The sequence below is a fragment of the Oryzias latipes genome, chromosome 16 (genome assembly GCF_002234675.1).
Source record: "Oryzias latipes chromosome 16, ASM223467v1".
Classification (NCBI taxonomy): Eukaryota; Metazoa; Chordata; class Actinopteri; order Beloniformes; family Adrianichthyidae; genus Oryzias; species Oryzias latipes.
In genome coordinates, this window is record NC_019874.2 from 6742110 (window position 1) to 6769234 (window position 27125).

The 27125-nt window shown below is 41.3% G+C and overlaps 1 protein-coding gene across 7 annotated transcripts in view; it reads right to left on the minus strand.

Moving 5' to 3' along the window:
• oxr1 (oxidation resistance 1) overlaps positions 1–27125 on the minus strand; it is a 193786-nt gene that overhangs the window by 40897 nt on the left and 125764 nt on the right. For 6 of the 7 annotated variants that reach the window (XM_023964503.1, XM_023964497.1, XM_023964498.1 and 3 more), the window contains one exon: positions 18331–18413. In XM_023964503.1, coding sequence (XP_023820271.1) covers positions 18331–18413 — 83 coding nt within the window. Of the gene's footprint in view, positions 1–18330; positions 18752–27125 lie in introns of those variants that run through there. The other variant, XM_023964501.1, reaches the window with a different exon arrangement.

The following is a 27125-nucleotide window of genomic DNA, read 5'->3' on the forward strand; positions in this document are numbered from 1 at the left end:
TGTCACTGCTGACCATGATGCTCAACGTTCAGAAACTTAAACTCACTGCTGTTATATGTCAACCACAAGACTTCGATTGTATCCCTATTCAAACATTTGACCCCCCCCCCCCCACACACACACACACAACTGACAATGTTTGGTGTGAATATTTCTATCATAACAAACTTCTTTTAATCAACGCTGTTAGGGGAAAGTCCTTGTAAGCTCTTCTAAGAGAGAACAAAACTCCAGTTTTTTTGTTTTAAATAAATAAAACATTTTTTGTCTAATTATTATTAAAAGATAAGCTACACAACGTGATGAAACACCTATGAAGGAATTCAGACCCTCACATGAGAAAAGGCTGGATGAAGGTTTACCAAATTCACAGAATATTTGTTTCAACCTAAAAAAAATCTATAATGGTGTTATCCAGAGGATGAAGACAAACATTTTACATGTTAAATTATAATTTTTATTTTCTTTGATACTTTATTTATCTCACAATGGGGAAATTCTTCTCCACATTTGACCCATCCCCTGGGGGAGAGCTGAGCTGCAGTGGTGTTAAGAGACTTGCCCAAGGAGATGTTGGTGATGTTCATTGCTCGCCATTGATGCTGGTCATTGCCACAAGTCCACATTGAATAAACATCGAACCCTGGATTCCTGCATGGCAGCCTTATACCTTACCAATCAAGCAACCCATCTGCTCAAAATACAGAGACGTCGAAAGATTTAGAGGTTTACAGTAGGGGTGTAATAAGTACTCAATGAATCGATTAATCAACTGATATTTCTACGATCCAACCAGGTCGATCTGCCTGAGGCAAGTTGTTAACCGAATTGACCTATAGGGCTGCACGATATGAGGAAAACTCGCGATATGCGATATTGGTAATTAATATTGCGATAACGATACAAATTGCGGTATATAAACAAATACACAAAAAACAAAAACATTATTTCCATTTCACTGCAACAGTTTAAAAATTAAACTCCAAATGACCCTTGTCGACGTAGGAGGCAAACATCAAACATAAAAGGGCTCCATCTGATTGATCAACAACGTAAACGGGTCCTTCCGATTGGTGAAATGCATAAAGGGATTTATTTCATTTGTTCAATATTTCAAGCTGCCATGAGATTGTTTTAGCACATTTAATGTAATCATTTATTGCGATTTTTGCCGTCTTTTGCGGTATGCATATTGCACAGCTTGATGTCGCGATAACGATAAATTTGCGGTATATTGTGCAGGCCTATATACCATCATTCGATAATTGTTTCAAAATGAAACAAATTGATTATATCGAGTTTGGTAAATAAGTAGCAAATACATGTGACCATCCAGTGTGCTAGAATGTTTTGAGAATTTTCCCTTTGGATTTTTGGATGTGGAAAAACAACAGTGGACTGAACTTTAGGAAACTAAAATGTGAACTGATTTGACATTTATTCCTGTTTACTTGTTTGTTTGTACACATATTTAATTTACATTTGATTATCTTGAAGAAGTAGCAGGAATCTGGAAAACCAGTTCTAGGTATTTCTCTATGAATCTCACTGGTTGACGTTTTGGCTAAAGATGTCCTGGATCCATTATAGGTTAGTGAATCGGATCGTCATCCAGAATTTATGATATGAATCAAATTGAACTTTAACACATCCCTACTACACATATAAATAACACGTTCATTGAGGCTTTGTAAAGAAGAGGTAATGCTCCAGCTTTTCTTAACATCCACAGGTGTAGCTTTTAAAACCAAAGATTGGTTTGATTGATTTCATGTGAGAACATCATCTGTCACACAACAATTCTTCATCCTCTGGATCTTAATGTCTTTAATGTTTTTTGCTAAGCCAGCATGTAAAGGTTTACCAACCATCATTGCAGAAAAAAACACAATGTTTAAAATAATACAGAATCCTCTAAATGCAAAGATTTAAAAGCAAAAACAAATCGACGTTTGATCATCCATACTGGCCAGCTGTCAATCCCCCTCAATTAGCATCACATGTCAATCCAGGCTATTGACCAGCTCACAACTGTGTTTGCATTTTCAGCAAACCTAGCAGAATAGAAGGAAACTGTGGCTGGTGGCAGCAGAGCAGCTGCTCTAGGTTGGTGTAGGGCAGGGGTGGGCAATTCCAGGCCTCGAGGGCCGGTGTGTCTGCATGATTTCCAGATAGTCTTGCCCTACTCATGGCTGATTACATGGTTCAGGTGTGTCCAGCCAATCAGAACATGCCAGAGCAGGGTATGCTGGAAAACATGCAGGAATGCGGCCCTCAGTGCCCACCTCTGGTGTAGGGTGTTGTGGCTGCGCTCAACAGTAGCACCCTGCAGTGTGACACAGGTGCTGTCTCTACCGGTTAGGGTGTCCACAACAGAGCTGAGTGTCCGAGACGGTTAATCCAACATGCCCAGCAGGAGCTCCCATCTTCCATAACAGGGTGACATTAGGGAACTCTGGGAAACAAGTGCACAGGAGCTCTAAACTGAGCTTTAATGGCTGTCCAGCATAATGCCAACGTCATATTGGTCTAAGAGTCACAGGACCGTCTCAGATCCAGAGTTTTGTGAAAATTATTTCCACAACCGCAGAGGTGGAATGGCAGTTTTTCCACATCATTTTCAGGATATTTTTGTCAAAATGAACGAGACAAAGCAGACAATCACCGACGGGAGGTGAACACGGACAAACAGAGAGGAACTTTGTGAGGGAGCAACACATGATTAACATCACTTTTGTTCTTCAATAAATCTGTTTATAATAAATGAAAAAAAAAAAATGGAAATATCAGCATCTGAAGGCTGTGTCACACAGCCACTATGCAAATGTTTCCACGTGTAAAATATCGGTCTTTCGTGACACATGCGTGATATACGTTTCTTGCGTTCGTCATTCATCGATGTCCGTCGAGGGTTTCGGCCGACAGGTCTTTACGTGAATTCGGTTTTGAACCGTTCACAATTTTTGGTCGGTTGAGAATTACGCAATTTCCACGTATTCTACGTAGTTTATACGCAATTATGACTTACATCTTACACAATTGTGTGTGACTTTTTTTTAGATGCATACACAAATTTGTGGCTTTCTGTGACCGTTCCACATAACAGACTTGTCACACACGTACCACCAATGTATAACTTTTAAATTGCGTATATAGCGCACGCCATGGCAAATTAAGTAATTAATGCACAAATGTCTAATGATTACATAAAAAACAGCGCTAGAATCAAACACAAATCGCGTTCTTTGCATTTTGTCGTACTTCTACCATGGTTTTAATCTGGTTCATTCGTCATACACCATAACCTTTCTCATTTTTGCACGTCTGTTTACGTATGACCAATTATCATTCATGTGATATGCCCAAACAGTTTTTTAAGAGACAACAATCTTGTGTTTTGGTGAAAAGAGTCAGATGACTGGAAACAAAACCAAATGAGTAGTACACAGAGCAGTCACTTCTAAAAACTATAAACAACTCATCTCCTCAGGATTACTAATAACAGCAGCAAACAGAGGTGGTTTAGTGAAGCCTCTCTGGATGAAGCAAGTGGACCACAGAGGAATAACCTCTGGAAGGATGATCTTGGAGCATCCAACCTTTAAAGCCACCCGAGGACAAATCAGCACATTATGGCCGACATCCAGCTAGAATGGCTCATAAAAGACGAATCATCACAAAAGTATAGAGACTGTGATATTTCTGGGTGACTTGTTTTGGCTCCAGAGCACAGCTCATTAGCCTCTGAAGCCAAATCGTCTGAGGGGGCTGCTTAATTATCAGTGGCAACAGTCGGAGGAGAAGAATCTTCAAAAAGATAGTTAAAAAAAGTGTGTTTGGGGTCAAGACGAAAGCCCCCTGCACAGTGATCAACATCAACGCAGGTTGGTGCTCTCTGAAGACTGCATAAATCTGTAGAGAAAGTGTGCATATAAGAGCTAACAGAGGCCTTATTGTGGGCTTTGCTGAGCTTGGATTCCCTGACCTCCGGGGAACAAACTAATAAGAGCTGGGGTCAGTCACACTGCTGCGATCCAGGCTCCCTGACTCAGCAATCATGGCAGCTCAACAATGAACAATGCCAAGCAGGGATGCACCATGCAGTATGGGCAGGGAAGTCAGCTGAGCGCCACTATGTTTGGTGAAAGCAAAGCTACGGAGCAGATTCTACAGTTTTGTGCATTAAAGTTACCTTTAACAAAGACCAGTCACAATTATTGGGACTTTTTAAAGAAGTATTTGATTAGTGAGAAACTCAATATTTGGCCCATTGCATTTCTGTAAATGTAGTTTTATTGAGGTATTGTTGTGGTTTTCTAAAAATCCAAATGTCTATAAATGGTCCTAGAGTTTAATCTAGCACTTCTTATCTTGTTAGTGTTTCCCTGTTGATGTATAAATGTTTCCCTTGGTTTTTCCCTCTCACTTTCGTAGTCATGTTCAATATGTATATGCAGCACAGTACCAAACCCGTTCAGACATGATGTCAAAACATTTTTAAAGACTCACCCCAATGAAAAAGATGTTTTGGGTGTTTTTAAGTGTTCTTGTAGCATTTTTCTGATGATGGAGGACGTATCCAAAGGAAATTAAGATTTGTTGAGAAAATATCTATTTTCATTTATTCAAAGTCTTTGAGTTTATTAGTCAAAAAAAAATATTATCACACCCAATCATAGTTCGTAGAAATGCTGACTGTTTCTGATGTTCGCTTTTTCTGCGTGTTATTCTAGTTTTTGGTTGATAGAATAGTTAGTCACTATACTGTCTGTGTTTTTTTATTATGTGGTAACCAAATGTGCAGACAGAAGCTAAATCCTTCGTGTGAGAGTGTGTTTCCAAAACTGTGCCTTTCAAAATCCTCTTCAGTGTGCAGAATGAATGCAACCGTCTTCTGTTCACTCCTTGCTGCAAGTAAAATGCTACAAGATAAGTTCTGGTCTTTTGAGTCTTACTAGCTGTGTTTTCAAACATCACACATATGCGCAAAACTTTATTGAAACTCAAGAAATGTTGAAAAAAAACACAACTTTGGAATTACACTGTTTTCATTAAATCATAATTATGCGGATAAACACAAACCAACACACACGATAATTCATTCAAAAACATGGTGATGGATGTGAAAAATCCTTTGATTGACAGCAGATACATTCAGATATCTGCCACGGCACTAGCGCTCATCATCATCTATCAAAGGAGACGTAAGCGTCTTCTTCAGGCTATGGAGCGGCGAGCTGCTTACACGTGGGAGGGGCTACGGATGAAACTATTTTGGAAAATGGTGGTTATTGATTTTACAGAGGAGCAGTGGATCAAACAATCCCAAATGACAAGCTTAGCTTCTGATGAGCTGTGTGATGCTGTGGGACCTCTGGTGGCGCCCGCTGTGCAGCCAGTTCCTACCAAGAAGCGCATCGCCATCCGGCTGTTGGTCCAGGGCTCGACATAGCCATTTGTCCGCTGGCCCGGTCCTGTTTTTGGAGCAGTGCGGACCACAAGACCTTACTTTTCACTTGTCCGCTCGGGCCACTAAAATATTTAACGGTTTATACATTCTTCACCTTTTTCAATAAAGTAAATTTTGCGAAAACGTGTAGATTTACCTCGTCTTCATAATTTAGTTTTTCTGCTAGTCCTGTGTTCAGACTTCAAGGGTTTCTATGGGAAACCTTTGATCACTTCTCCTTCTCTCCCGCCTGCGCGCCCTCGGCTTTCACTGCCGAGCACCACGCGCTCACTACTTTTTTTTTTTCAAACTTTATTGATTGTAACAATTCAATACAAAACAATGTTAAACAGCAACAACGAAGGCACAAGCCAGTGGGTTATTATTACATTTGATTATAAATCTGACACCGTCACTGAAGAGAGACTGAAGCATGTCAGAGATGTGGAAGACATGGCAGGAATAGATAGGAATATGTTGGATGGAGTAGTGGGTATAATTAGTACTATGGACAGCAAGATATTTAATGAATGCATTGAAGATGAAATTGTATGCACTAAGCTTTAAGCTAAATGTCAAAGAATCAAAGGCAACTCTAAATACCTGAATCTCAGACTCAAATGCAGTAGAATGTTAAACTACTTAATTTTGTTTTTCTTTACAACACTATAAGCAGTAAGTATTTCTAGTTAGCTGAATGATCTCAGTTAGACCTGCACAATATGAGGAAAACTCGCGATATGCGATATCAGAGATTAAAATTGCGATAACGATATAATTTGCGGTATATAAACAAACAGCAAAATAACCAAATAACCATTCCCAGTTTAAAAATTATACTCCAAATGACCCACGTTGACATAGGTTACAAACATCTAACATAACAGGGCTCCATCTGATTGGTCAACAATGTGAAGGCGTCCATCCGATTGGTCAAATGCATTAAGGGATTTATTTGATTCGTTAAATGGTTCAAGCTGCCATTAGATTGTTTTAACACATTTAAGGTTTATGATTTATTGCGATATTTGCCGTTAGAAGCACCATGAAAACTTCTGAACTAGTGTTACCTACTACACTGCAGTGCTCTCTTCAAAACATCTGAAACAGACTAGAGCAGATTTAAGTTTGATATGGTCTATTTTCAGTCATTGAAAAGTGTAGAAATAAGTGATGTCACCAGAATGCACCAAATTGCACCATATTAAAAGTTTCCGGGGGGGCATGCCCCCGGACCCCCCTAAAGTTGCAAGCACCTGCGGAGCGGCGGGTCCCGCTATGCGCGGTGTCGGGCCAGTAACTTTCAGGCAGGGCCAGTAAGTTTCAAAAACTACTGGCCCTGTGGGCCAGTGCAAATTTCTGGGCTATGTCAACCCCTGTGGTCACATGACTCATGGCAAATCTATTATTGCAAATCCAAATAGCACAATTTCATAGTCAAATAGGAACACAGCTAGTGAATCTTTTTGTATGTCTGGAAAACTAGGTAAAAACTAACAGCCTTTCTTTCAGTCCATTTTTAGAAAACGTTTCCCGGTAACATTAATGTTGCATTTCTGAGTATGTCTTTATTCAAATTGTTGTGAATCAGGAGCAGACAAAATAAAATGCAGTTTGACAAATATCGTATTTGTGACGTAGAAAATATGCCGAGTGGGCAACAAGCTCCATGCTCTGCTCCATTCTGATGCATGTATGTCTTTGTTTTCCTCGTCTGAACTGGAATCTGGATCTAAACTCTACGGATGGATAGCTCCAATACTGCTCACCGTTTTTGTTACAAAGATAATGTAAAGGCCCGTACACACCGGGACGAATATTCGCCAGGCGTTATTCGCCAGCGTTTTTCGCCACGATTTTTGTGTTCACACCCAGGCGATTTTCGCTGACGATGAGTGGAGTGAACATGCAATTTCATTCCCTGACATTAGATGGCGCTTAATGTAAAACAGAAATACTCCTGTACACAAGGTGGCGCTGCGCAACTTTACGCTTCTTAAAGTCGCTTTTCACTCAGAAGAAGAGAGCAAGTATTTACACGCTTGTCAGAATCAAACAAAGAAAACATGAATATTTCAAACACCAGTAGCTCCAACTGGTGCTTGGTTCGGGGATATTTTAGAATGTCCGTCATTATTGCTTCGCGGCTGTGTAGACGCTACTTGGCGTCTATCTTCTTCGCTGGTATGTGTGCTCAGCAAGGCAGTTTTGTGTTTGAGCGCCCCCAAGTTGTGTTTTACTGTAACTTCAGAAGCTCCAGACACGTGTGCAAAAGGGCCATTCTCATTGGTCGAGTAGATTTCGATGTCGAAAAAAAAAAACGAACCCGAGGCGTTTTTTTTTTTTGACGCTTTAACGCGTGACGTTTTTTGGCGTCGGTGTGCACACTCTCGTTGGTGCCCTTTGTTTAGTCACGAGGCGTTAAACGTCGGCGAAAATCGCCGGCGAAATTCGTCCCGGTGTGAACAGGCCTTAAGGTTGGGTTTTGAGGGGCTGTAAGTTAGTGGGAGAGCATATAAATAGAGGGCTCACTCATGGGTGACGGGAAGTGGGGGGCAGAGGTGCCAACAGCCCCGCCCACAACTTAGAAGTGAATTTCTAATGAATTCCTGCCGCTCTGCAGAAACTATGTCCTATAAAAATGACACAGGCTTTTTGATTTTAGCCAAAAATCATAATTTAAAGACCACTGGGAACAATTTGAAAATAGATTAAAATATGATCAGAGTGGGACTTTAAGAAGTGGCTAACAGTTGATGTTGAGAATGAATATTCTAGGTCAATGTCTTTAAAGAATGCTGAAACCCCTCTACCGTAATGTGAGGTACCTCAGGGTTCTGTCTTCGGACTTGTTTCTGTTTACATTCACATTCACAGTGTCTATTACTTTTTGAGAATTTTGTTATAATATTTTGCATAATTTCTTGATAGAAACAAATTGTTCAGAGAGAAACAAAAGTTTACATTGTCTCTCCTGCTGCAGCTTCAAATGATTGTGCTTGAAAACTGCAGACATGCAAACATCTCTAGCCCAATGTTGTGGCCCAAACAAAGACGTTAAACTCTGGCCTTCCAACAAGCAAAAGATATCAATCATCATACAGATTCACATAGATTTTACTGAAAGTCAAATGGAAATAAACAGTAAAAGTAGTCTTTTGAGCGAATTACATTCTAGGGTTTGATTAAAAGCTAATTGAATCACCTTCATTGACACAAATGTAATTAATAGAACATCAGTCATTTTTCTGATGATACATTTAGATTCATACTGCTTGTTCAACGGCCCAAATTTAATTCAACAACTTAATCAGCTGAAATCAAGATAAATGGAAGCTGGACACAAACCAAAGAAATGACAGGAGAGAAATCTGTCTGGTAAACAAACGACATGCCGTCAAGTCAACGTTGCAGCACCCCGCAGACGCGGGAAACTCCCCAATGGCTTTTATCTAAGAGAAACCACTGGAGCCGAAGTACAACAAAGATAAAAAGAGGATGTGGTGACAAACTGCTGTTGCATCTGAAACACCTCCTTCATTAACAGCTGCCACGCACACCTCTTTGACAGGAGGGCTTGCAAGTTTATGGGTTCTCTAAAAGGGGAGCTGCTTTTCATTCAGACAACAGCCACAAGTCAGCTTGATAAATATGCTGTCACAGAGGGGATGGGGGGGGGGGGGGTGTCACGGGGATCAGAGGCGCTGAGACAGAGTCTATGTGGCACAACAAAGGCACACAAAAACATGAGCATGTCGTGTTTTTACAAGACGGCCATAAAAAGAAGAATAACTCCTGCACACCCAAGACAATAGAAATGATTACTAAGGTTGGTTGTGACTAAACATGTGACTTGTAAGAGAATTTACAACCATCTGTTTGTCCTTTATGCGGGCTGCATATGAAGACTGACCTTCAAAACGGACTCGGCTTCTTTCAGTTGGGAGAATAAAGAGTTAACGAGAATCCAACAGAGTCGGAGCGGTTGGTGCGGCCTGCTTCAGTAGAGAACATCGATTCTCCCTGGGTGCTACTTGCTACAGTCTCAACCATGAACAATTTATTTTATTTTTAGCTTAATAGCTCCTCTGTTGCTCAGCATAAAACCAAGTTATAGGGTTGCAAGGCATTTAAAGCTCTCTTACAGTTCAGAGCAGCACTCGGCAATCTAAGGTCGCTTTCTACCCAACCCGAGGTAGCCTGGAGTTGACTCTTGGAATAGCAGAGCTTGTATGTGCATGAGAACACAAATATGGCATTGAAAGAAAGATCTAAAAAGTCAACTTGTGGGCTGATCCAGGCACGGTAGAAATAATTAATGGAGCATGTGCTTTTAGGCTTAATTAACATATAATGCAGACAAAGCAGGCCTATTAGCCACACAGCCAGCTTCATACATCACCAAGCCATAGTGGCAAACAGTACATTTGACTCCACCAAACCTCAGAGGTGCAGCCATTGATCACAGTGTAAGAGGAGCCGTCTCTAACTCAATTAAGTCTCAGACAACGGGACAAGCAAACATGACCCATGGATAAAGGGCCGTTATTGACACAAGGACGAGTGAGCGAGGGAAACACAGGGTAATCACAATTGCTATCATGGCCAGTAATGACAGGCAGACTCAATCCTCTTCCTCTCCAAATCAATAATCCCCGTTATTCATCTCAAACTTGGATGAATAATTAGGCTTCTTTCTGTCAGCCTGACACCCCTCCTTGGCAGGATAAGGTTGGAGAGGAGGGGTTGGGGTGGGTGGGGGAGTATGAGTAACCGATAAGCCATCGGTCACCTTGTCAAGCAGGAGAGGACAGCGATTCAGGAAAAACAGCCAAATTAACCGGGGGTGGGGGGTGGGGGCTCCACCTTCAGATCCACAGGTATGGAGCTTGTCCACCAAACTTCAACAGGCGGTTCACTGTGACGGTCAGCACTGAAAATAAATTATGAAACCGAGGGCCTCATTACAACCAATTAGTCTTAACAATCATTTCTGGACCTTTTATTCTGAAACCACTTTAAAAATGTGAAGAAAACAGAAGGACAGCAAGAATTCTCCTAATTATTCTGATATTCTCTATGCTTTAAAATGAAAGATGACAGTCAGCTTCAGCATGTCAGTTGCCTTGGCAACATTGCCATTATAACCTAAAGGTATATAGCCCTGCTGATCCGTTCCAGACCTAAATTTAAAGCTACTACGAGAAACGTGGGAAGAAAGGAGCATTATTCTGTCCTGTTCAAGGCAACACAAAGCAAGCTTTCTATCTCATTTTCACTCCCCCATGAATTCTTCTCTGTGTCAGGCTCTGACCTGCTGCTGCTGCAGGTCTTGATGACCTCCAGCTGACAGGCTGAGACAAACACATGAGAGCCGGCAAAGCCAGTTCAACTGTCATCAAAACACCAAGGAAGAAATCATTCTTTAAGTTCTGTGCTACATTTAATGGCAGGCTGATGCTGGTTAGGAGCTAAAAGCTGTTTCCAGGGGGCAGGTAGGTCAGAATAGTACAATTTAAAACGACTTGCAAGGTGAGCAAGTCATGGAGCAAAGTTGCGTCATCTGTGTAACAAGCATGACACAGGCAAAGGCTAAGGTAGGCGATCGCCTCGGGTCCCCAACTCTCTAGGGGCCCTGAGCTGAACACTTAATAAAAATGTCTAAAAGGAATTTGCCGTCCATCATTATTTAACTCTGTCATGAAAAAACACCCCAGATGACTGATAAGACTGATCATGTAAAAGTGTTTGGTCCTCACCCATCCTTGTGCAGCATTGGTATATTCCAGTCAACAGCAAGTCCAGAGACTCGCAGGTTAGTGAGCAGAAGCAGCGTTGCCAGACTAGCCGGTTTTGAGCTCAATAAGGCAACTTTTTTTCTGACTTTGCGGGTAAACGTTGCTTTAGGTGGACAGACTTCCTTTGGGCAGGTTTGGGATCGGTTCTGGAGATTTTATTTCCTGGTTGAAATAAGTATCCAACAGGAAAGTGCAGTCTGGGGAGAGGCAGTGCTTCACCTGTTGTCTTCCTCACCTGCCTTCATGAGATGTAAAGTCTACTGATAGTAAAATAAACATGTGTTCACTCTAACCTGTTCCATAAATGCAAATTATGGGTTTGATTTGATAAACATGACTACGTTTACGCAAACGTTTACTCGCCAAGTGGCGGCTGATCCTCTAACTTTTACTCGCCAAAGAGGAGAAAATGCTCGCAACTGGCAAGTGCTAATTTCCGACCCTCAAAATAAAAGTCAATTGCGATAGACTCATTCTTCTATCGAGAAAAAGTTATAGCGCGATCTATTTAATAATTGTTTTATCACCAAGCCCCTAATTATTTTAGTAATTTTCACTCTCCTTTTTTAAATGTTTCTTAATATTTGAGCAAAACATCAACGCTTGATAGAGAAGTTTAATAGGAGTCCATTTTTTCAAATTGTGGATGCAATATTAAAAATGTGTTAAAGTTAGATTTTCAATCAAATCAGGAAGTAATAAATAATTAATTGATAATTACTGCTAATTAACCACTGATTAATATTTTGTTTTTTTTTGTTGGGTCTTTAGATGAATTTTAGGCTGGAAAACTGGGACATTATCTGGCAACACTGGTAGAAATTAAATGATGATTCAAAGCAGTTTTGAAAAAGTGGTCAAATGAAGCATAGAGAGCCAAGGGGCAGTGGAAAGAGGGAAGGCAAAGGAAGGCAAGAAATGTGTTGCCAAACCTCCAAAAGTGCTGGAAGACAGACAAAATAGAAAAAAACAAGAACATAAACAGAAACCACGAAAAAAATGGTTTCTTTTGTTCTCTTTAGTAAAACCTGATAAATTAAAACAAAAACAGAAAATCTTCATCTGTTCCTACTACAAAGTGAAGATTAACAAATAAGTGCATTTAATAAACATGTTCCAAGTAAAATGAATGAATCTGATATAAAAACCATTTCTTAAACATTTAAATTTGATATCAGTTTTTAAATTCTTATCAAAACACTTGACGTTGTCTAAAAGTGGACCAGTAAGGAAGTTATTTAACGTTTTACCCTATAGGTAAGGATTTAAAAAATAATTAATAATTTATACAACCGCTTATGGGGGCCCCTCGACAATGAAAAAGTATTAAGTGATGCCCGGTACAGATGGTAAAAATCTGTGCGCGCCAAAAAATAACTTTAAACATGGTTTGATAATGGATGTCCATAGTTTTAATATAAAACTTGATTCCAAGAAGAGAAGAGCATGTGGACGGACAGGAACCTGTGGACGCATAACATAAAACAGGACAGTGATACTTTGATCCTTGCTAGCCGTGTTTTGTTCCATTGCTAATCATTTTTAAAGATCCTTGAGGTGAAGTGGGTCAGAGTGCTGTTTAGTGTTTCTTCACAATGAAGAATCCAGCGGTTTGAAAACTGGGAACATCTCATTTTGGGCGTCTTGATGAGGTTTTGTTTAGATATGCATAAAAAAGCAGTTCTGAGCATCTTTCTCTGTTCACAAATATCTAAAAACAACATAAATATGTCTACAGATCAAAACAAAGGGCAAATGATTGGCTGACATCTACAGACCCCCCCCCCCCCTGTCAATGAGCTCTGTTAAGCCTTCAATCACCTTCAATAGGGGGGTCACCTTTGCAACAGAGCACTGCATAATGCAATCAAGGTAACCGATTAAACAGACTAGTTAAGATTGCCACGAGTACAAACACACACCTGATGTTCAAAGTCCGACTCATCTAATGTCCCTGAAGTCCTCTAACGACAGCACACTGGAAGACTGGTGGATCAGAGTGACCAGTTTTCACCGTTGAATGGAGCAACTTTATGTTATTTAAGTGTTAAACCTCAACCTTTGGTTTAAACCACCTTCAGATGAACACAAATCTGGCTTTGAATTGATTCCCAGCATTTTGCCTTAAGGATAACATATTCAATCTTTTCGAATCATGATTTGTTTTCCTAAACTTCCGGACCTTCCTCTTCAATCTGTTCTGTCATTGTTACATTACAAAGCTGCGCTGGTTTCCCATCATCCCTCTGTTTACACACTCTCCCGCTAGCTTACAGCCCCTCACACCACCAACCTAACACTACTGGTGCAACAAAAATGGGGAGCAGTATCAGAGTTATCCATCCGTACAGTTTAGATCCAGATTCCAGCTCAGACGAGGAAAACAAAGACGTTCATGGATCTGTTTGTCTGACAGTGGAAGCATCAGTATGAAGCTCCTACACCTGGCTGTGGTTCCTGTCTCCGGCTCGACTCGCGCCTTTGACTGTCCCCACAACCACGGCTAGATGAAGCTCGTCTGCTGGACTTTTATATATGTAGTTGTAGATTTAGATAAGTTAATTCTTCTCTAAGATTTCTGGTAAATCGCCTGTCCGTCCTGGGGGAGGATCCCTCCTTCATGTGGGCACCCCTGAGGTTTCTTCGTTTTTTCCGGAATCCGGTTTTTTTGGGAGTTTTTCCTTACCGCGAAGGGGGGTCTAAGGGCAGGGATGCCAGTATAGCTTAGTCAGTTTGTTAGTTCATTTTAGTATTTTTCTATTGAACTCTTTGTATTCGTGATCCTTTTGATTTCATGTTTTACTTCGAAGCCCATCGAGACGACTGTTGTTGTGATTTTGGGCTATACAAATAAAATTGAATTGAATTGAATTGAATTGAAGCAGAGCAGGAAGTTCGTGGCCCATTGGTTGTACCGATTTGAGCAAAGAAATCATCACAAAGGCAGTTTTATCTTCTTTAACCCTTGTGCTATCCTAGGCCATTTAACATTGGGAGTTGGGTCATCTAGACCCACTAGACGTGCGTTAAACCTTTTTTATTCAATGATTTGTGATCTTCACTGGTGTCCATGGATTACATGAAATCTTTCCACCTTTGTCATGGTAGGGAGAACACGTCAATGTAAGGATTGGGTCATCTAAGATAGCACAAGGGTTATAAATGTCCTCCATCATGAGAAAAATGCTAGAAAAACATGTTTAAAACACCAAAAACACATTTTTCATTGAAGTGGGTCTCTTAGATAGGTTACTATAATATTAGACAAATTAACTGGAATGATCTGTAATAAATTAGATTATAATTAGTTATAGTTTACTTAAAAGTTTCTTGTCTTTAGTGTAGCACATTCACACAACCACAATTGTGAACTGCTGTTTTATAAACAAATGAAACTATATTGCATTCAATATAAGGGAAAAAATACAGATAATTTATTTAAAATCAATTTGTGAACATTTCAGATAAATGTTCAATAATCAAAATTAATTTTGGACAAGAAGACTGACTTAATGACCTTGAAGGTCCCTGAAGTCAGTCTGCAGACAAGAATGTATGAAGCACTATTTAAGAATATCTTTCTTCTGGAAAACACCAGAGCTGCTCCTCCACAGCCAGCCACAACGAACCGTCTATAACTGCATGTGACTTCTCATGTTTGTTGGCAAAGGAGACTATATGATGAAGGCTGACAGCTTCCTTTTTCCCTCCCAGCTCTACAACTGTGATATTCAGACAGTCCCTCCCCTCTAAACTGCTCTCATGTGTCCCTACACAAAACGTAATGAGTGGTTGGCGGTGCCAATTCTGCTGAGAGCACTACAGCGGCCCAAAAGAGCTCAAAAGAGACACCAGAAAAGGCCAAAAATAAGTCGAGCTAATTCAAGCAACTATTCCTAACTAATCCAGCTCATCCCAAACTGAGATGTAACTGTTTCCCATTGTGTCTAATGTTTTGGGATAATACTGACTTCTCAAGTTAACGGCTGGCTTAAAGAGGGATCTGAAATTAATCTGGGGTTAAAGAAGACAGAGCAGTTCCTGAGTTTCTTTTTTTTAAATGCTAGAAGCAGTAGAGAAGAAGTGAAAAAAAGAATTTGGAGCAGGGATTGTGTTTACAGAAAATCTAGGACACAACGACACCCACGTTAAACAAACTTCTAAGCCAGCCCTCGGGGTCTGACAAACAGTTTGGAGGAGAAATTAAAGAAAAAACCACTGGTTGTAATTGCTCCATCAAAAACAAGGAGATTTGCTCACATTCTTGAAGCAGTACAATGTATTTGTAGGGGGGAATTTTTTACACGCAGTTGACTTTGTCCCTGATTTGGCTTCTTTTGAATTATTATTTGTATAGAGTCCAGTTGTCTATACAAATAATAACTCCCCCCCCCCCCCCCCCCCCCCCCAGCATTTCAAACAGGAAGTACCCGCTGATTCCAAAAAGCCAAAATCCCATAGACTTCAATAGAGAAATAAAAAGCTATTATTTAGTCATTCTAAAAATCATTCTGGCTCTAATAGCTTTTTTTGTTTTTTTGTTTTAATACGTCCTCCCTTATGAGTACTAAAACGTATTCGTCAGGATTTGTGCTGTTTCCACAGTAATTTAGCATTAGTTAAAAGAAATACTTCTTATGGCTTGGATTGAAACCAGTTCTTCACCTGTCATACTTTGAAAACCAAAAAATTTGAAACTGACCACCATGTCGTCTTAAAGACTCTTATTATGTGTCTTATTATGCGGTAATCTCGAGAAATAAGCCTTGGGCTCATAAAACCACAAAAATAGATTTTAAAGGTTTGGAACTGATATAAAAACCTGTTTTTTATATGATAATCTGTTGAAAAATAAATCTGACCAATGATTATTTTAGCTCTCCCAACTTTAAAAAATTGAACCTAGAAGTATGTTTCATGCGGTAAGAATCCTTTGCTTCAAAGCTTTAGTAAAAGTTTCTGTAGACTTCTGTTTTTGGCATATTTTATATAATTAGAATGTCATTTCTGAATGTCCTTCTTGCTGCCGCAGATAAGTGAATTTCCCCATCCTGGGATAAATAAAGTTATCTAATCTAATCTAATATAACGTAGCTAAACTTCATCCTGACTATCCAAGGGACCCCATATGATAATAGCACCTACACAGGATTCCACTTCACCCTCCACTTTATGTTAAATGCCTTTAAACAAAAAGAATAGGGGACTGTGAAACCTCACTGGGTCTGTTTAAATAAACCCTCACTAAAATTTTTTTTTATTATTGCCCTGGACATCTCACATTGTGTTCAGATGTTCTGCGGTTATTTTCTTCTGTTAAATTTGTCAAACATGTTCATCTTGCTCTGAATGTTCCTTATCGGTGAAGGTTCAGCACATGTTATTCCAGCTTTTCTTAATGCAGTGACCCTTCCTAACCTAGTGTCAGCAGTTTCAGGTCTGCTGCTCTGCTTGTTTGTCCAATAATGGGTCTTCTGACTCTGTGAGTCTCTGTGAGGAGGTCCGCCGTGCTCTCCAACAGTTGGGTGTAGCGCTCAACAGACATAAACATTTCTCATTTTTTCCCCTCCATCTTTTGCTCTTTGCTTCCTTTTGTCCCCATCTTTCCGTCTCCTCATCTATTCAAGTTGTTCCCGAAGACTTAAAGACTTTTTAATTGGATGTGGGTCAGCCAATAGCGGGACTGAGCTGATTGGACTGGCGTTATCAGTGTTGAGGCAGATGGGCTTCAGCTGCACAGGTTATTTCTCAATATAAAGAAAAGGGGGGAAGATGAAGAAGCTTGTGTGTGAGGTAAAGCGGGGAAGGAGGAGAGACGGCGTTACCAGGCCCACACAGGGGGAAATCTTCCTTTTCCGGTTGATAATATTTATATACTCATCTCCTGAAGAGCGAAATAAGACAACACCCGCTCCCACCGGTGCAGGAGATGAGTTTAAGATAAAGATGCTTCCCAATCGATGGGATTTGCCTCGCGCTATATCTCCTCTGTTTGCTGCAGCGGCATGGTAAGTGACTGAAATGCCAGTGCTCAGTCCATCCATCACACTGGAAGGAATTTGACTCAAGGGTTATAATAAAAACACATCACCTGCATATTTGTCCAGCTCTGAGTCCTGAGGTTCATATCAGGGCTCCGACACGGTGAAACCTCATGGCAACAGTCAAGTCTGATCAAGTCTGAGTGAGGTAAACAAAGCCTCTGTGATCAGCTGACAGGTTAGGAGAGGTGGAGGTGCTGCTCCTGATGGGGTCAAGAACTACTGCAGCTGTTCAAGCAGCGTGTGGAGAAAACCAGCCAGATCAGCAGGCGTGGGGCGCAGAGACGGGACCAACTGACCCTTCCCTCCCGCCCGCCTATCTTGTCCTCTCCCAGCAGAAGACCACAGACGGCCGGCACCAGGCCGCCGCTCTCCCACTGTTCGCTGTTGCCACGGAAAAAAACCGCCAGCAAGAGAAGTCTGACTGCAGCTGCATTTGAGGGTCATTTGAAGAACACAACAGACGGAGCAAAGACAGCTCCGTTTTCACTCCATACCACAGAGCTGGAGTCTTCCCCCTCTCCTTCCTCTCCCTCACAACAGCAAAATCAATAGCGATGACAATGCAGTTGGAAGGTCATTCAAAAGCTTTGTGTGATGGAACGCTCACTTCTTTCCAGAGCGGAGAACAAGTAGAAAAACAAACGGAGCTGCTGCCAGCCTCCCTGCCTCTGAAGGCTTGTTGTGGTCCGGCTGCCACAGCTCACCTTCCCATGCATAATCATGCCGAACGGAGCTGTGCGTTGCACTGCTGCACAGGTTCCCACCAGCTTTCTGTTTCTGTTTACACATGCGCACGCACACACTTTCTGTAAACAGTTCTATGGGGGGGGGGACGCGTGTTTGACCAAACCAGAAACCCTCACAGTTCTCTTTTGGCAAAGAGCAGGCGTTTGGAAACAAACCTGTACTGCTGGAGCTAATCGGAGCCACCGAGACGACACGTCCACACACACACAGGCAGCAGGACAAGCAGAGCAGCACGGAAACATCACACGGCACCAGCTCGCAGCCACATCACAGCTGCCTGCAGGTTACTCACTGAATATTCGATGGTCCCTTTGGGTCTCTGGAACGACATGCGCCTCCCATCCTTCTTTTCTGGGGTCTTCTTCTGGCCGGTGTCTGAAAGCAAACGAGGCAAGGTTCGCATTACATTCATGTTCCTCTCTCCCCAGCTTGTCACAAGCTGCCGTTTCCCAGCGCTGTGGGGAGACAGCTCATTCGTCAACTGTGAGCGAGCCAGCCAGCAATGAGAGCGATGAGCGCCGGACCCCCTTCCTCTCTCTCTGTTCTGTCCTCCTGCTCTCTCTTCATCACACTGTCCTCCCCTCGCTCTGCCATCCTCTCTCTCCTCCCTGCCCCGCCGCGTAGCGCCACCACAGCCGTCGAAAGCGCTTCACCTTGGCTTCCTCCTCCTGTCGCCTCTCACGGCTGACAGAAACCGCTCTGACCCCCATTAGGGCATCAGCGCTCTGGTTGTGAGCCTAAGAGGAGGGGGAGGAGGAGATGGATTCAAATGAGAAGTGGGGTTTGCTAAAAAAAAGGCAAAGGAAGCAAAGCGGGGGCTGAACCACAGGGTGGATATGGAGGAGAAGGGAGGGTTTAGAGCTATGTGCTGGTTGGTTAAAAGATGGATGTTGCAAGATGGTGACAGCTGATGGAGAGGGTAGCAGTCGATGAGGGAATATTTGGACATTTTAGATGTTTTCCTACCTTTCCAGGGAGAATCTGTGAGAATTAGCAAAGAGAGAATGATAAAATGGATGCAAGGAAATGAATGAAGGAAACAGTGGTCAACAAATCACAACATCCGACACCGTGCAGATGAGCAGTTCAGAGACTCCAGTTCATGAAAGGGTTAATGGGAAGAGAGAGATGGAAGTGAGCCAGGAAGGAGATTGGGGGCTGAGTGAGGGCATGGAGATGAAGGCAAAGGAAAGCTGGAATATTGAGATCCATCAGATGAAGGATAGAAGCAAACGACAAGACAGAAGATTAAGGAGACTCCTGGGACTAAAGCGAAGGCTGTCAAGCAGCTTTTAACCTCAAGAGGAGAACCAGTCATCTTTACCTTGGGGATCCTGTTTTTAAGCATTGATGACTGGTCTTGTGAGAGAAGCCAAAAAGGAAAGGAGGCTGAGATGTTTGACCTGAAGCCATCAAGAATGTCTTTCCATTGCTGTTCAGGGTTAATAAGCTTCCTTAACCGCACCTTCAGGCGGGCACCTCCGTCCATCTCAAACCATGGATCATAGAGAGGCTGTTTATCTCTGGGGCTTAGGAGCGCTGCACATCAAGGAGGGGTGACATTTACATTAAAGCCACATTCAGACAGAAATGTGACCTGAGCAGCTCATTGATTTTTCTTTCATCAAAGGACGGTGTGATGCCAGCGCATTCCAAAGCGTTTGGAGTTTTAGAAAAGCTAAACTTATTACGGAGGTCACTCTGTTTATGACCAGCACGTTTTACTCCTAAAGGTAGAATCCCATTAGTTATCCCACATCTGAGTGTGTGACTGGACTGAGTGACACCCCCCCTCCCCTCGCCCCGATGTTCCAACAGGAAGTACCCGCTGGAAGTACCCAATGAACTTCTGTAGAAGAAATAAACAGCTGTTACTCAGTCATTCTATTGGTCAGAAAAACCATTCTTGCTCTGATACTTTTTTAACATGTTCTTGATAATCCTCTTTTTTTTCTCCATGATATATTTTCTTAATTGCAAGTTATTCAAGTTATAAACAACCCAATCAGATGCCTCAATAAAAGTATTTGTCCCATATTGGCGGGAGTGGTTCTATATAAATGATGACTCAGACCGACTCGGACCAATCACTGCTCACTGATGTCGTCTGGTTCCAACATGGCACAAAAGTGGTGACTGAAGTGACTTCATTTGGTTGGAACCAGAAGTAAACCGTTCTCTATGGGTGACATCACACTCACTCTGTCTAGCTCTTGTTTACAATCAATGGGTGAGATGGAGTTACAAGTGCATTTAGGAACCAAAACCTCAATGCTGAGTGTGAAGCTGGATGGCATTGGGTTCCATCTTTTAGAGTTTTGGCATGACCCGGTTTCAGGACAAACTACCACTCGACCTCCGTAAAGACGATGCTTTACCAATTACCATGACAACAGTTTTTCTGAAGTGCATCAAAGAACGCTGCATCCGCTGACGTTTACAACACAAGAAGCATTTACAGGTTTAGCCTCAAACGTCTTTGTAGAGTTCAGCCGTCCAGTCTTTTTAAAAGAATGCCACCTCTGCTAACTATGCAGTTGTGGCAGTAGTGGTTTAGCTCTTCACAGGTCTGCATTAGCTGTAATCAGAGAAACACAACTTGGAAACCAGCAGCGGATGTCTGATTGCTAAGGCGGCATGTCCACACTAATGACAAGTCATCAACAGACAAAGGCAGTCTTGTCTTGAAAAGCACTTCAAATAAACAAAAGAAAAACTTTGTCAGGTTCAATTAAGGCAGTATGATGGGGAGATTTGAAACAGATGTGGAATTCTTTTAAAAACCAGCCAGCAAACGCGTCCCTGATCAATTATTCAGAATGTCATTGAAAATAATACATAAGGACGTCTTGTGGATTAACAGTTGTTTTTATGCTCGACTCTGAAGCGCTGATATGTCATGACCGCTGTTCATCTGGAGGTCATCTCAGGGCACCGGAGCGAGCTTTGTAACGCCACTCTACACACAAGGTGTGTGTTGTTTTTTGTGATGCAGCAATGCAAAAGCTGCTTCATTTCCCCTTTACAGTTTGCAGACACACCTCTCAATATTTAACCAGTGCTTGTAAAGAGGGTGAACAAATTCCACTTGTAATAGCACAGAATGATAGACTGCTTTTTTAAGGGCGTTCTTGTTTAGTTTAAGCTTATCCCAACCTGCACGAAGACACTGTCGTCTTTAAGCTTGTTAGTTTCTGACCCGCTGTGCTGTTAGGCTTTGAAAAAGGGAAAAAAGTAAGAACGGCGTTTTTGCAGATTCCAGCAATTTATATTAAAATGAAACATTAAAGAATTGGAATCGTTTTGCCTGAACGATGTTTGATGACTACTGAGCCCGTGACCTGACATGAGTAAAATAATAAATATCTCGTTCCCACCTTTTAATTTATTTGTATGAACAAAATAATTATTCACGTCATCATTCATAAACACAGATGTGAGCAATAGTTGGATTTACAGCAGATACCTTCACATTTCTGTCTGTGTGTGTCTCATTACATTGCATGGAAGACACGGAGGATGTTAAGAAATCAAATTTATTTATTTTAGCCTACTAGCCTTCGGATGTAAAGCGATTGCTAACGAGTATGTTAATAAAAGATAAGTCCTGAATATTATTATACCTATTCGGTAATTCGACTACAATATCCCATACCAGAGCTGCCCGAATGCCAGCATGACAAGCAAAAAAACTCTTCGGCGGGCCGGAGCTCGTAGGAGCCATGTCCGGTATGGCGAAGCAGCAAGCTTGGGCATCTTAAATCTTATGATATATTTCTTATTTTCATCAAGACAATAATAAATCAATCATTCTTGTTTTTATTTTTCCCCTCTTGAAGAATGTGGGTCACAAAGACACGGAAGTAGCAACAGAAAGCGGCTTTTGCAGCAGGATGGAGTGCGTATGTGAATGAACCCAGACATGGAGACATGATTACCGATGATTTTTTGCTTTTTTAAATAAATAAATTTGATCTTTAAACATCTTCCATGCAATGTAATGAGACACGCACAGACAGAAATGTAAAGGTATCTGTTGTAAATCCAAATATTGCTTACATCCGTGTTTATGTATGACTTAATTTCGTTTGCACAAATGAATTAATGCGTGGGAACGGAATATTATTTTGTGGGAACGAGATATTTATTATTTTAACCATGTCAGGTCACGGGCTCAGTAGATGACAACACCCCAAAGTTAAAGGGAAAAAAGGCATTCAACCATTAGGGCAGTATCCCTCCACTTCTTAGAAAAATCAGCAACATCTATTGTTTTGGGAAAAGTTCTGCTTTTCTACAAACAATCTGGTTCATAAGTCTAAAACTCACAAACTGAACTTCTGTGAGTCATCTTCATCTAAATCGTTGAGGGAATTTACATTGTTGGATCAAAATGGGTTTTATTTTAAGGGTACCTCATAAGGGTATAAACACTTTTAATTCACTTCACATCTTATGAAGTTTTTTTTTAATTTGTCAATATTTATCAAAAAAAGAAACTACCAGACGTTCCTGCTGTATTCTTCCCAAAAGAAGAAGACTTCTGCTTCAGTGGAGACCCTTGGCTGGATTTCAGCCTGGGGGCGCTCTCAGTCTGCGTCTCAGCAGCGGTCACCAAAATATGCAAATGTCATTTGCCACAAGAACATGCTAAAGCTGTGAAATGCAGTTTCACACAAAGCTGGAACAAAAACCAGACCAGCCGCAGTTTGTGAGGAAACATTTCAGGGTAGCCTTTCGACATCTATGGTTACCATGGAAATGCATAAAAGCCCCAGTGTGGTGTTGTCCTTGCAGACGGCTAAACAGTGACGGTGCCGCTCTGACAGCTGGATCAGTTAGCTACCCGGGTTCAGCTTCACAGAGCTCTGATAATCTGCTGTCAGACAATAATGAAGCAGGAGATTTCTCACTTCATGGCTGTTCTGACTCCTGAGAGGCTCAATATATGAAGGATCTTCAAAATCCTGGGAATAAAGAAAGTAATTCAGACTCTTTAAATCGATAAAGTGATAAATGTTTTCAGTGTGAGCTGAACATCAGCTCTGGCAGCAGTGATGGCCGCATAAAACTGTGTTTTGGTTGTTTTTTTATGTCTTCATTTTTGTTTAGGAGTCACAAAGGATGCATTGACAGATTATAGAGCAGCTGAAGCTCACATGCACATTTCTGCTCAACCACAGCTCTCAGGAGGAGGAACCAGGAGGGGCAAATCCACCCTGGTACCATTCTACAGAAACTATGGAAACAGCTTGAAAAATAATAGAAGAATCTCTAGGCATCATCCGCTTTCAGCAAAACAAAACAAACTTTCCCTCCTCATTGTCGTACCACAAATGGTTCATTACAGCACCGTTAAGTGTTTGAGCTGGGGGCTGTTCCTGAAAAGATCTGCTCCACAAAGAAAAGCTGCCTCTCAGCTGGAGGCTGGGATGTGAACAGTTACGAGAGGTCTCACCTTCTCAGCAGAAACCAGCAGACAACACTGCATCCAAAAGCACAACGGCCACTTTCTGAGGGAAACTTTGTCCTCATTACAGCTTAGTGCGCAGGATTTAAGAATGAAAACAAAAACCCTGAACATGTTTGGAGGACATGCATCCTGCACTACCCCCCTGGCAGATGAAGGACACAAAATACCAAAGATGGCCAGAAAAACAGACATAGTACACAGTTTGAGAGGGTTGTACTCTGAAAGTGTTTCCCAGTAATAAATCTGAATGAATGTAGACAAACGCAGAATGATAATAAAAGCCTGCTGTGTTCTGTACCCAGGCAATCTGCTGAGTATGAATCATGGCCGCTAAATATTTAGTTCCCCTTCACTTCCAATGCCGCCACGAAAAACTGAGGCAATCAGCTCCCCGGAACACATTCCCTCATGGTCTGATAGAATACACAAGCAACTGGTTTTGGGTCTGTTCCCTCATTCTCTCCTCATTCTCCCTGTCTGGCTGAATATAGCCTTCCCCAGCTGTTATTTTTAGAAAGCCCTCTTGTAAACAGTAGAGGAGGTTATAGCTCTGCACCACAGCCATGCTGCAGGTGCTGCACGCCATCAGTCAGCAGCTACAGAACACCAGATGATACAAAGGCAGATGATGAAGCTGTCAAGTTCTGATCCTTTTTTAGGTCAAATTACACAAAGAGCATTCTTTCTGACACAGCGAGAGCTTATGGTGGTAATGATGGAACATCAAAAGCTTTAGAAATAACCTTTTGACAGAGCGGGAGGTAAAAACCAGCAGTCCTCCAGCACAGTTCATGCATTGCTGCAAAAGACACACGTGCGCATTCTCAAAACTGTACTTGTCAAATCAGAACTCCAATCAGGTGATCCGGCAAACAGGTGAAGGCCTGTTTCAAAGCATTTGCTTTGCCCCTTCACTGTCAGGTGTGAAACCAGAATGTGTTGTGACACAGACAGAGCAACACAGAGGACACAGACGGATGATGCAGCCGGCTGTCACAGGTTAACAATGACTCGACCTGTAAGTTTAAATGGAATTGTGATTACAGCTTGTCATATAATTAGTTCGGTTTTTCAGCTCCCAAAGTTAGAGTACATGAAGTCAAAGCTGAGATTGGAGGAAAACCAGTGATCCTGTCCTGCAGCTGTCCGGTTTCCATCTCAGCTCAACAGTTCTGCTCTGAAAGGCAGGCAAAAACAGCACATTTCTTCCTGGATCGAGAAAACCGCTACTGCAACTAAGTCAGAGGTAGAGAGACATAAAATTCCTTAATAGCAGAGTTTTTTTTAGAATTATGGGTCTAACATTGAAAAAAGTGGTCTGAATCAATGAGCGTTTCTGCAGGAGGAATGTTAAAGACCCACTCTGATGAAAAAGGGTTTTTTGGGGTTTTTAACATGTTATTGTGGCATTTTTTGATGGGAAGGCATATATAAAGAAAAAATGCAGTTTTAAAAAGAGCTTATTTGTGATGTTGAAAATACGCTGGGTAGGTCACAAGCTTCCTGCTCCGCTCCATTCTGATGCATCCACTGTCAGACAAATAGATCTGTGTACGTCTTTGTTTTCCTCGTCTGAGCTGGAATCTGGATCTAAACTATATCACTGGATAGCTCAGATATTACTAGCCATTTTTGTTGCACTGCTAATGTCAGTAAATTCAATGTGTTTCCACACATTGAAGGCTTGATCAGTTTTTTGCTGACATCATGTGTGTTGTCCGCGTTGATGGTCGTTTTTATGTTATAGTAAAATAAACCTACCATGTCTCAATCTGTATGGTAGTCTCCAATATCGATTATAATTGATTTAGTCCATTTTGAAATGATTTAATAATAGTATGGGTTGATTTAATTAACATTGTAGAAATATAAATTTATTAAATACTACACCTCTAATGTATATGTCTATGAAGACTCTAATTCATCCAGGTTCTCTTAATAAGAATGGTGGTCTCAGGTTTATTCTTCCATCCATCTACGGCAGTGTTTTGAAACCTAAACAAACCAAACCAGTTCCAACTGGGTCGTTAACAGCTGAAAGAGACGACCAGTTTGGGGAGGGAGTCACTGGCTCCCCAACCCCCAGCTGAGGACAAAGGACTCTTAACGACCCGAAACCATGTAGGCTAAGTTGACAATACCATCCAGTTTTAGGTCTGACTCCTACCCCATGAGCGCATATACACCAGCTCTTCGACCAGCTAATTCATAATTGACAAAACCTCTTGAATAAGAGGTGAAACGTCTTCTAACTTTTAAGCCAAGTCCAGATGACATCCCCTAAACCTACTACAAACCCCTAATGTATAGTAAATAAAAAAAACCTGCCGACAGGGTAAGAAGAATGGTCTTACCAGGATTTCTCATTTTAAGAAACAAATTCTAGTTGAAAAACTTTCTTAATACAATTATTTTTCTTGCAAGAAATTTTTTTTTTCTAGACAATCGGGTCTTTTCACTTTCCTAAGTTTCAGTTTTTGCACTGAAAATCTGTCTAGAAGCTGTTGACTGCATGCTGCTCTGAGAAGGTAAAACCACTAAATTCATATTTTTCGCTCCAGTTATAACCCTGTAAATCCTTTTAAACCTTTATACAATTTCCGTATTTTAATTAGTAACTGTTCTTATTGTCATCCATACTCTTTAATGAAGCAGAGATGTTTTTCTTTAAACTTTTAAATATCTCAAATGTCATCATCCCACAGAAATTCAATTGTACACAAAGTTTTTTTAAATTACATCTTATACTCCAGGTTGCAGAAGGATGTAACTAACCCACCTTAATAAACAAAAGCAAATGTCAAACTGTCTGATCAACAGTCTGAGAGTATAAGAGACTTTATGAAAGTAACTCAACAAAGTGCAAACAGTGCCTAAAGAATGTGGAGACAAATATTTCATTATATATATATATATATATATATATATATATATATATATATATATATATATATATATATATATATATATATATATATATATATATATATATAAAAACTGCAGTCATTCTATAACACAAATAACAACTAAACAAAAACAAAAAACTGCAGAAGTATGGTGGAGTCCTCAATTTAAACAGAAATAGATAATATTCCTCCTTGACCAACACTCGGTACCACCAAGCTCCTCATTACAGTCCCAGCCCTCAAGGGATGGCCTTTACAGCACTCAGCAATATGGCAATCTTTGCTGAGCTGCACTTTAGAGCATGTGTGTGTGTGTGTCCATGTCAGAACAGGAGGATCTGGATCTGCCCGGTACCCGTTAACGCTCTCCCGGTGGCGACTAATCACACCCCAGCAGTGCTGCTTGTTCAGGGGTGTGTCCTGCATCCTTTAACATGCAGATGACTTTCTTCCTCCACACTGTCCACGTTTAAGCTGATCTGCACTGTGATCCATGTGTCCATGCAAATGCACACTCACTTCAATTAATATTCCTACAGCGTGGACATGACTGTTTCCATAGTGACGAACCCGGTGCAGAATGAAAGGTGTTACAGGGGGAAAAAAGTCTGTGTTGACCGTGTCTGCATTGTGTAGCAGCAGGTTCAGATTGTGGCAAATTCCTGCTGCTTTCAACGAAAAAGAGGGATGCTTCAACAGTCTCTCTGT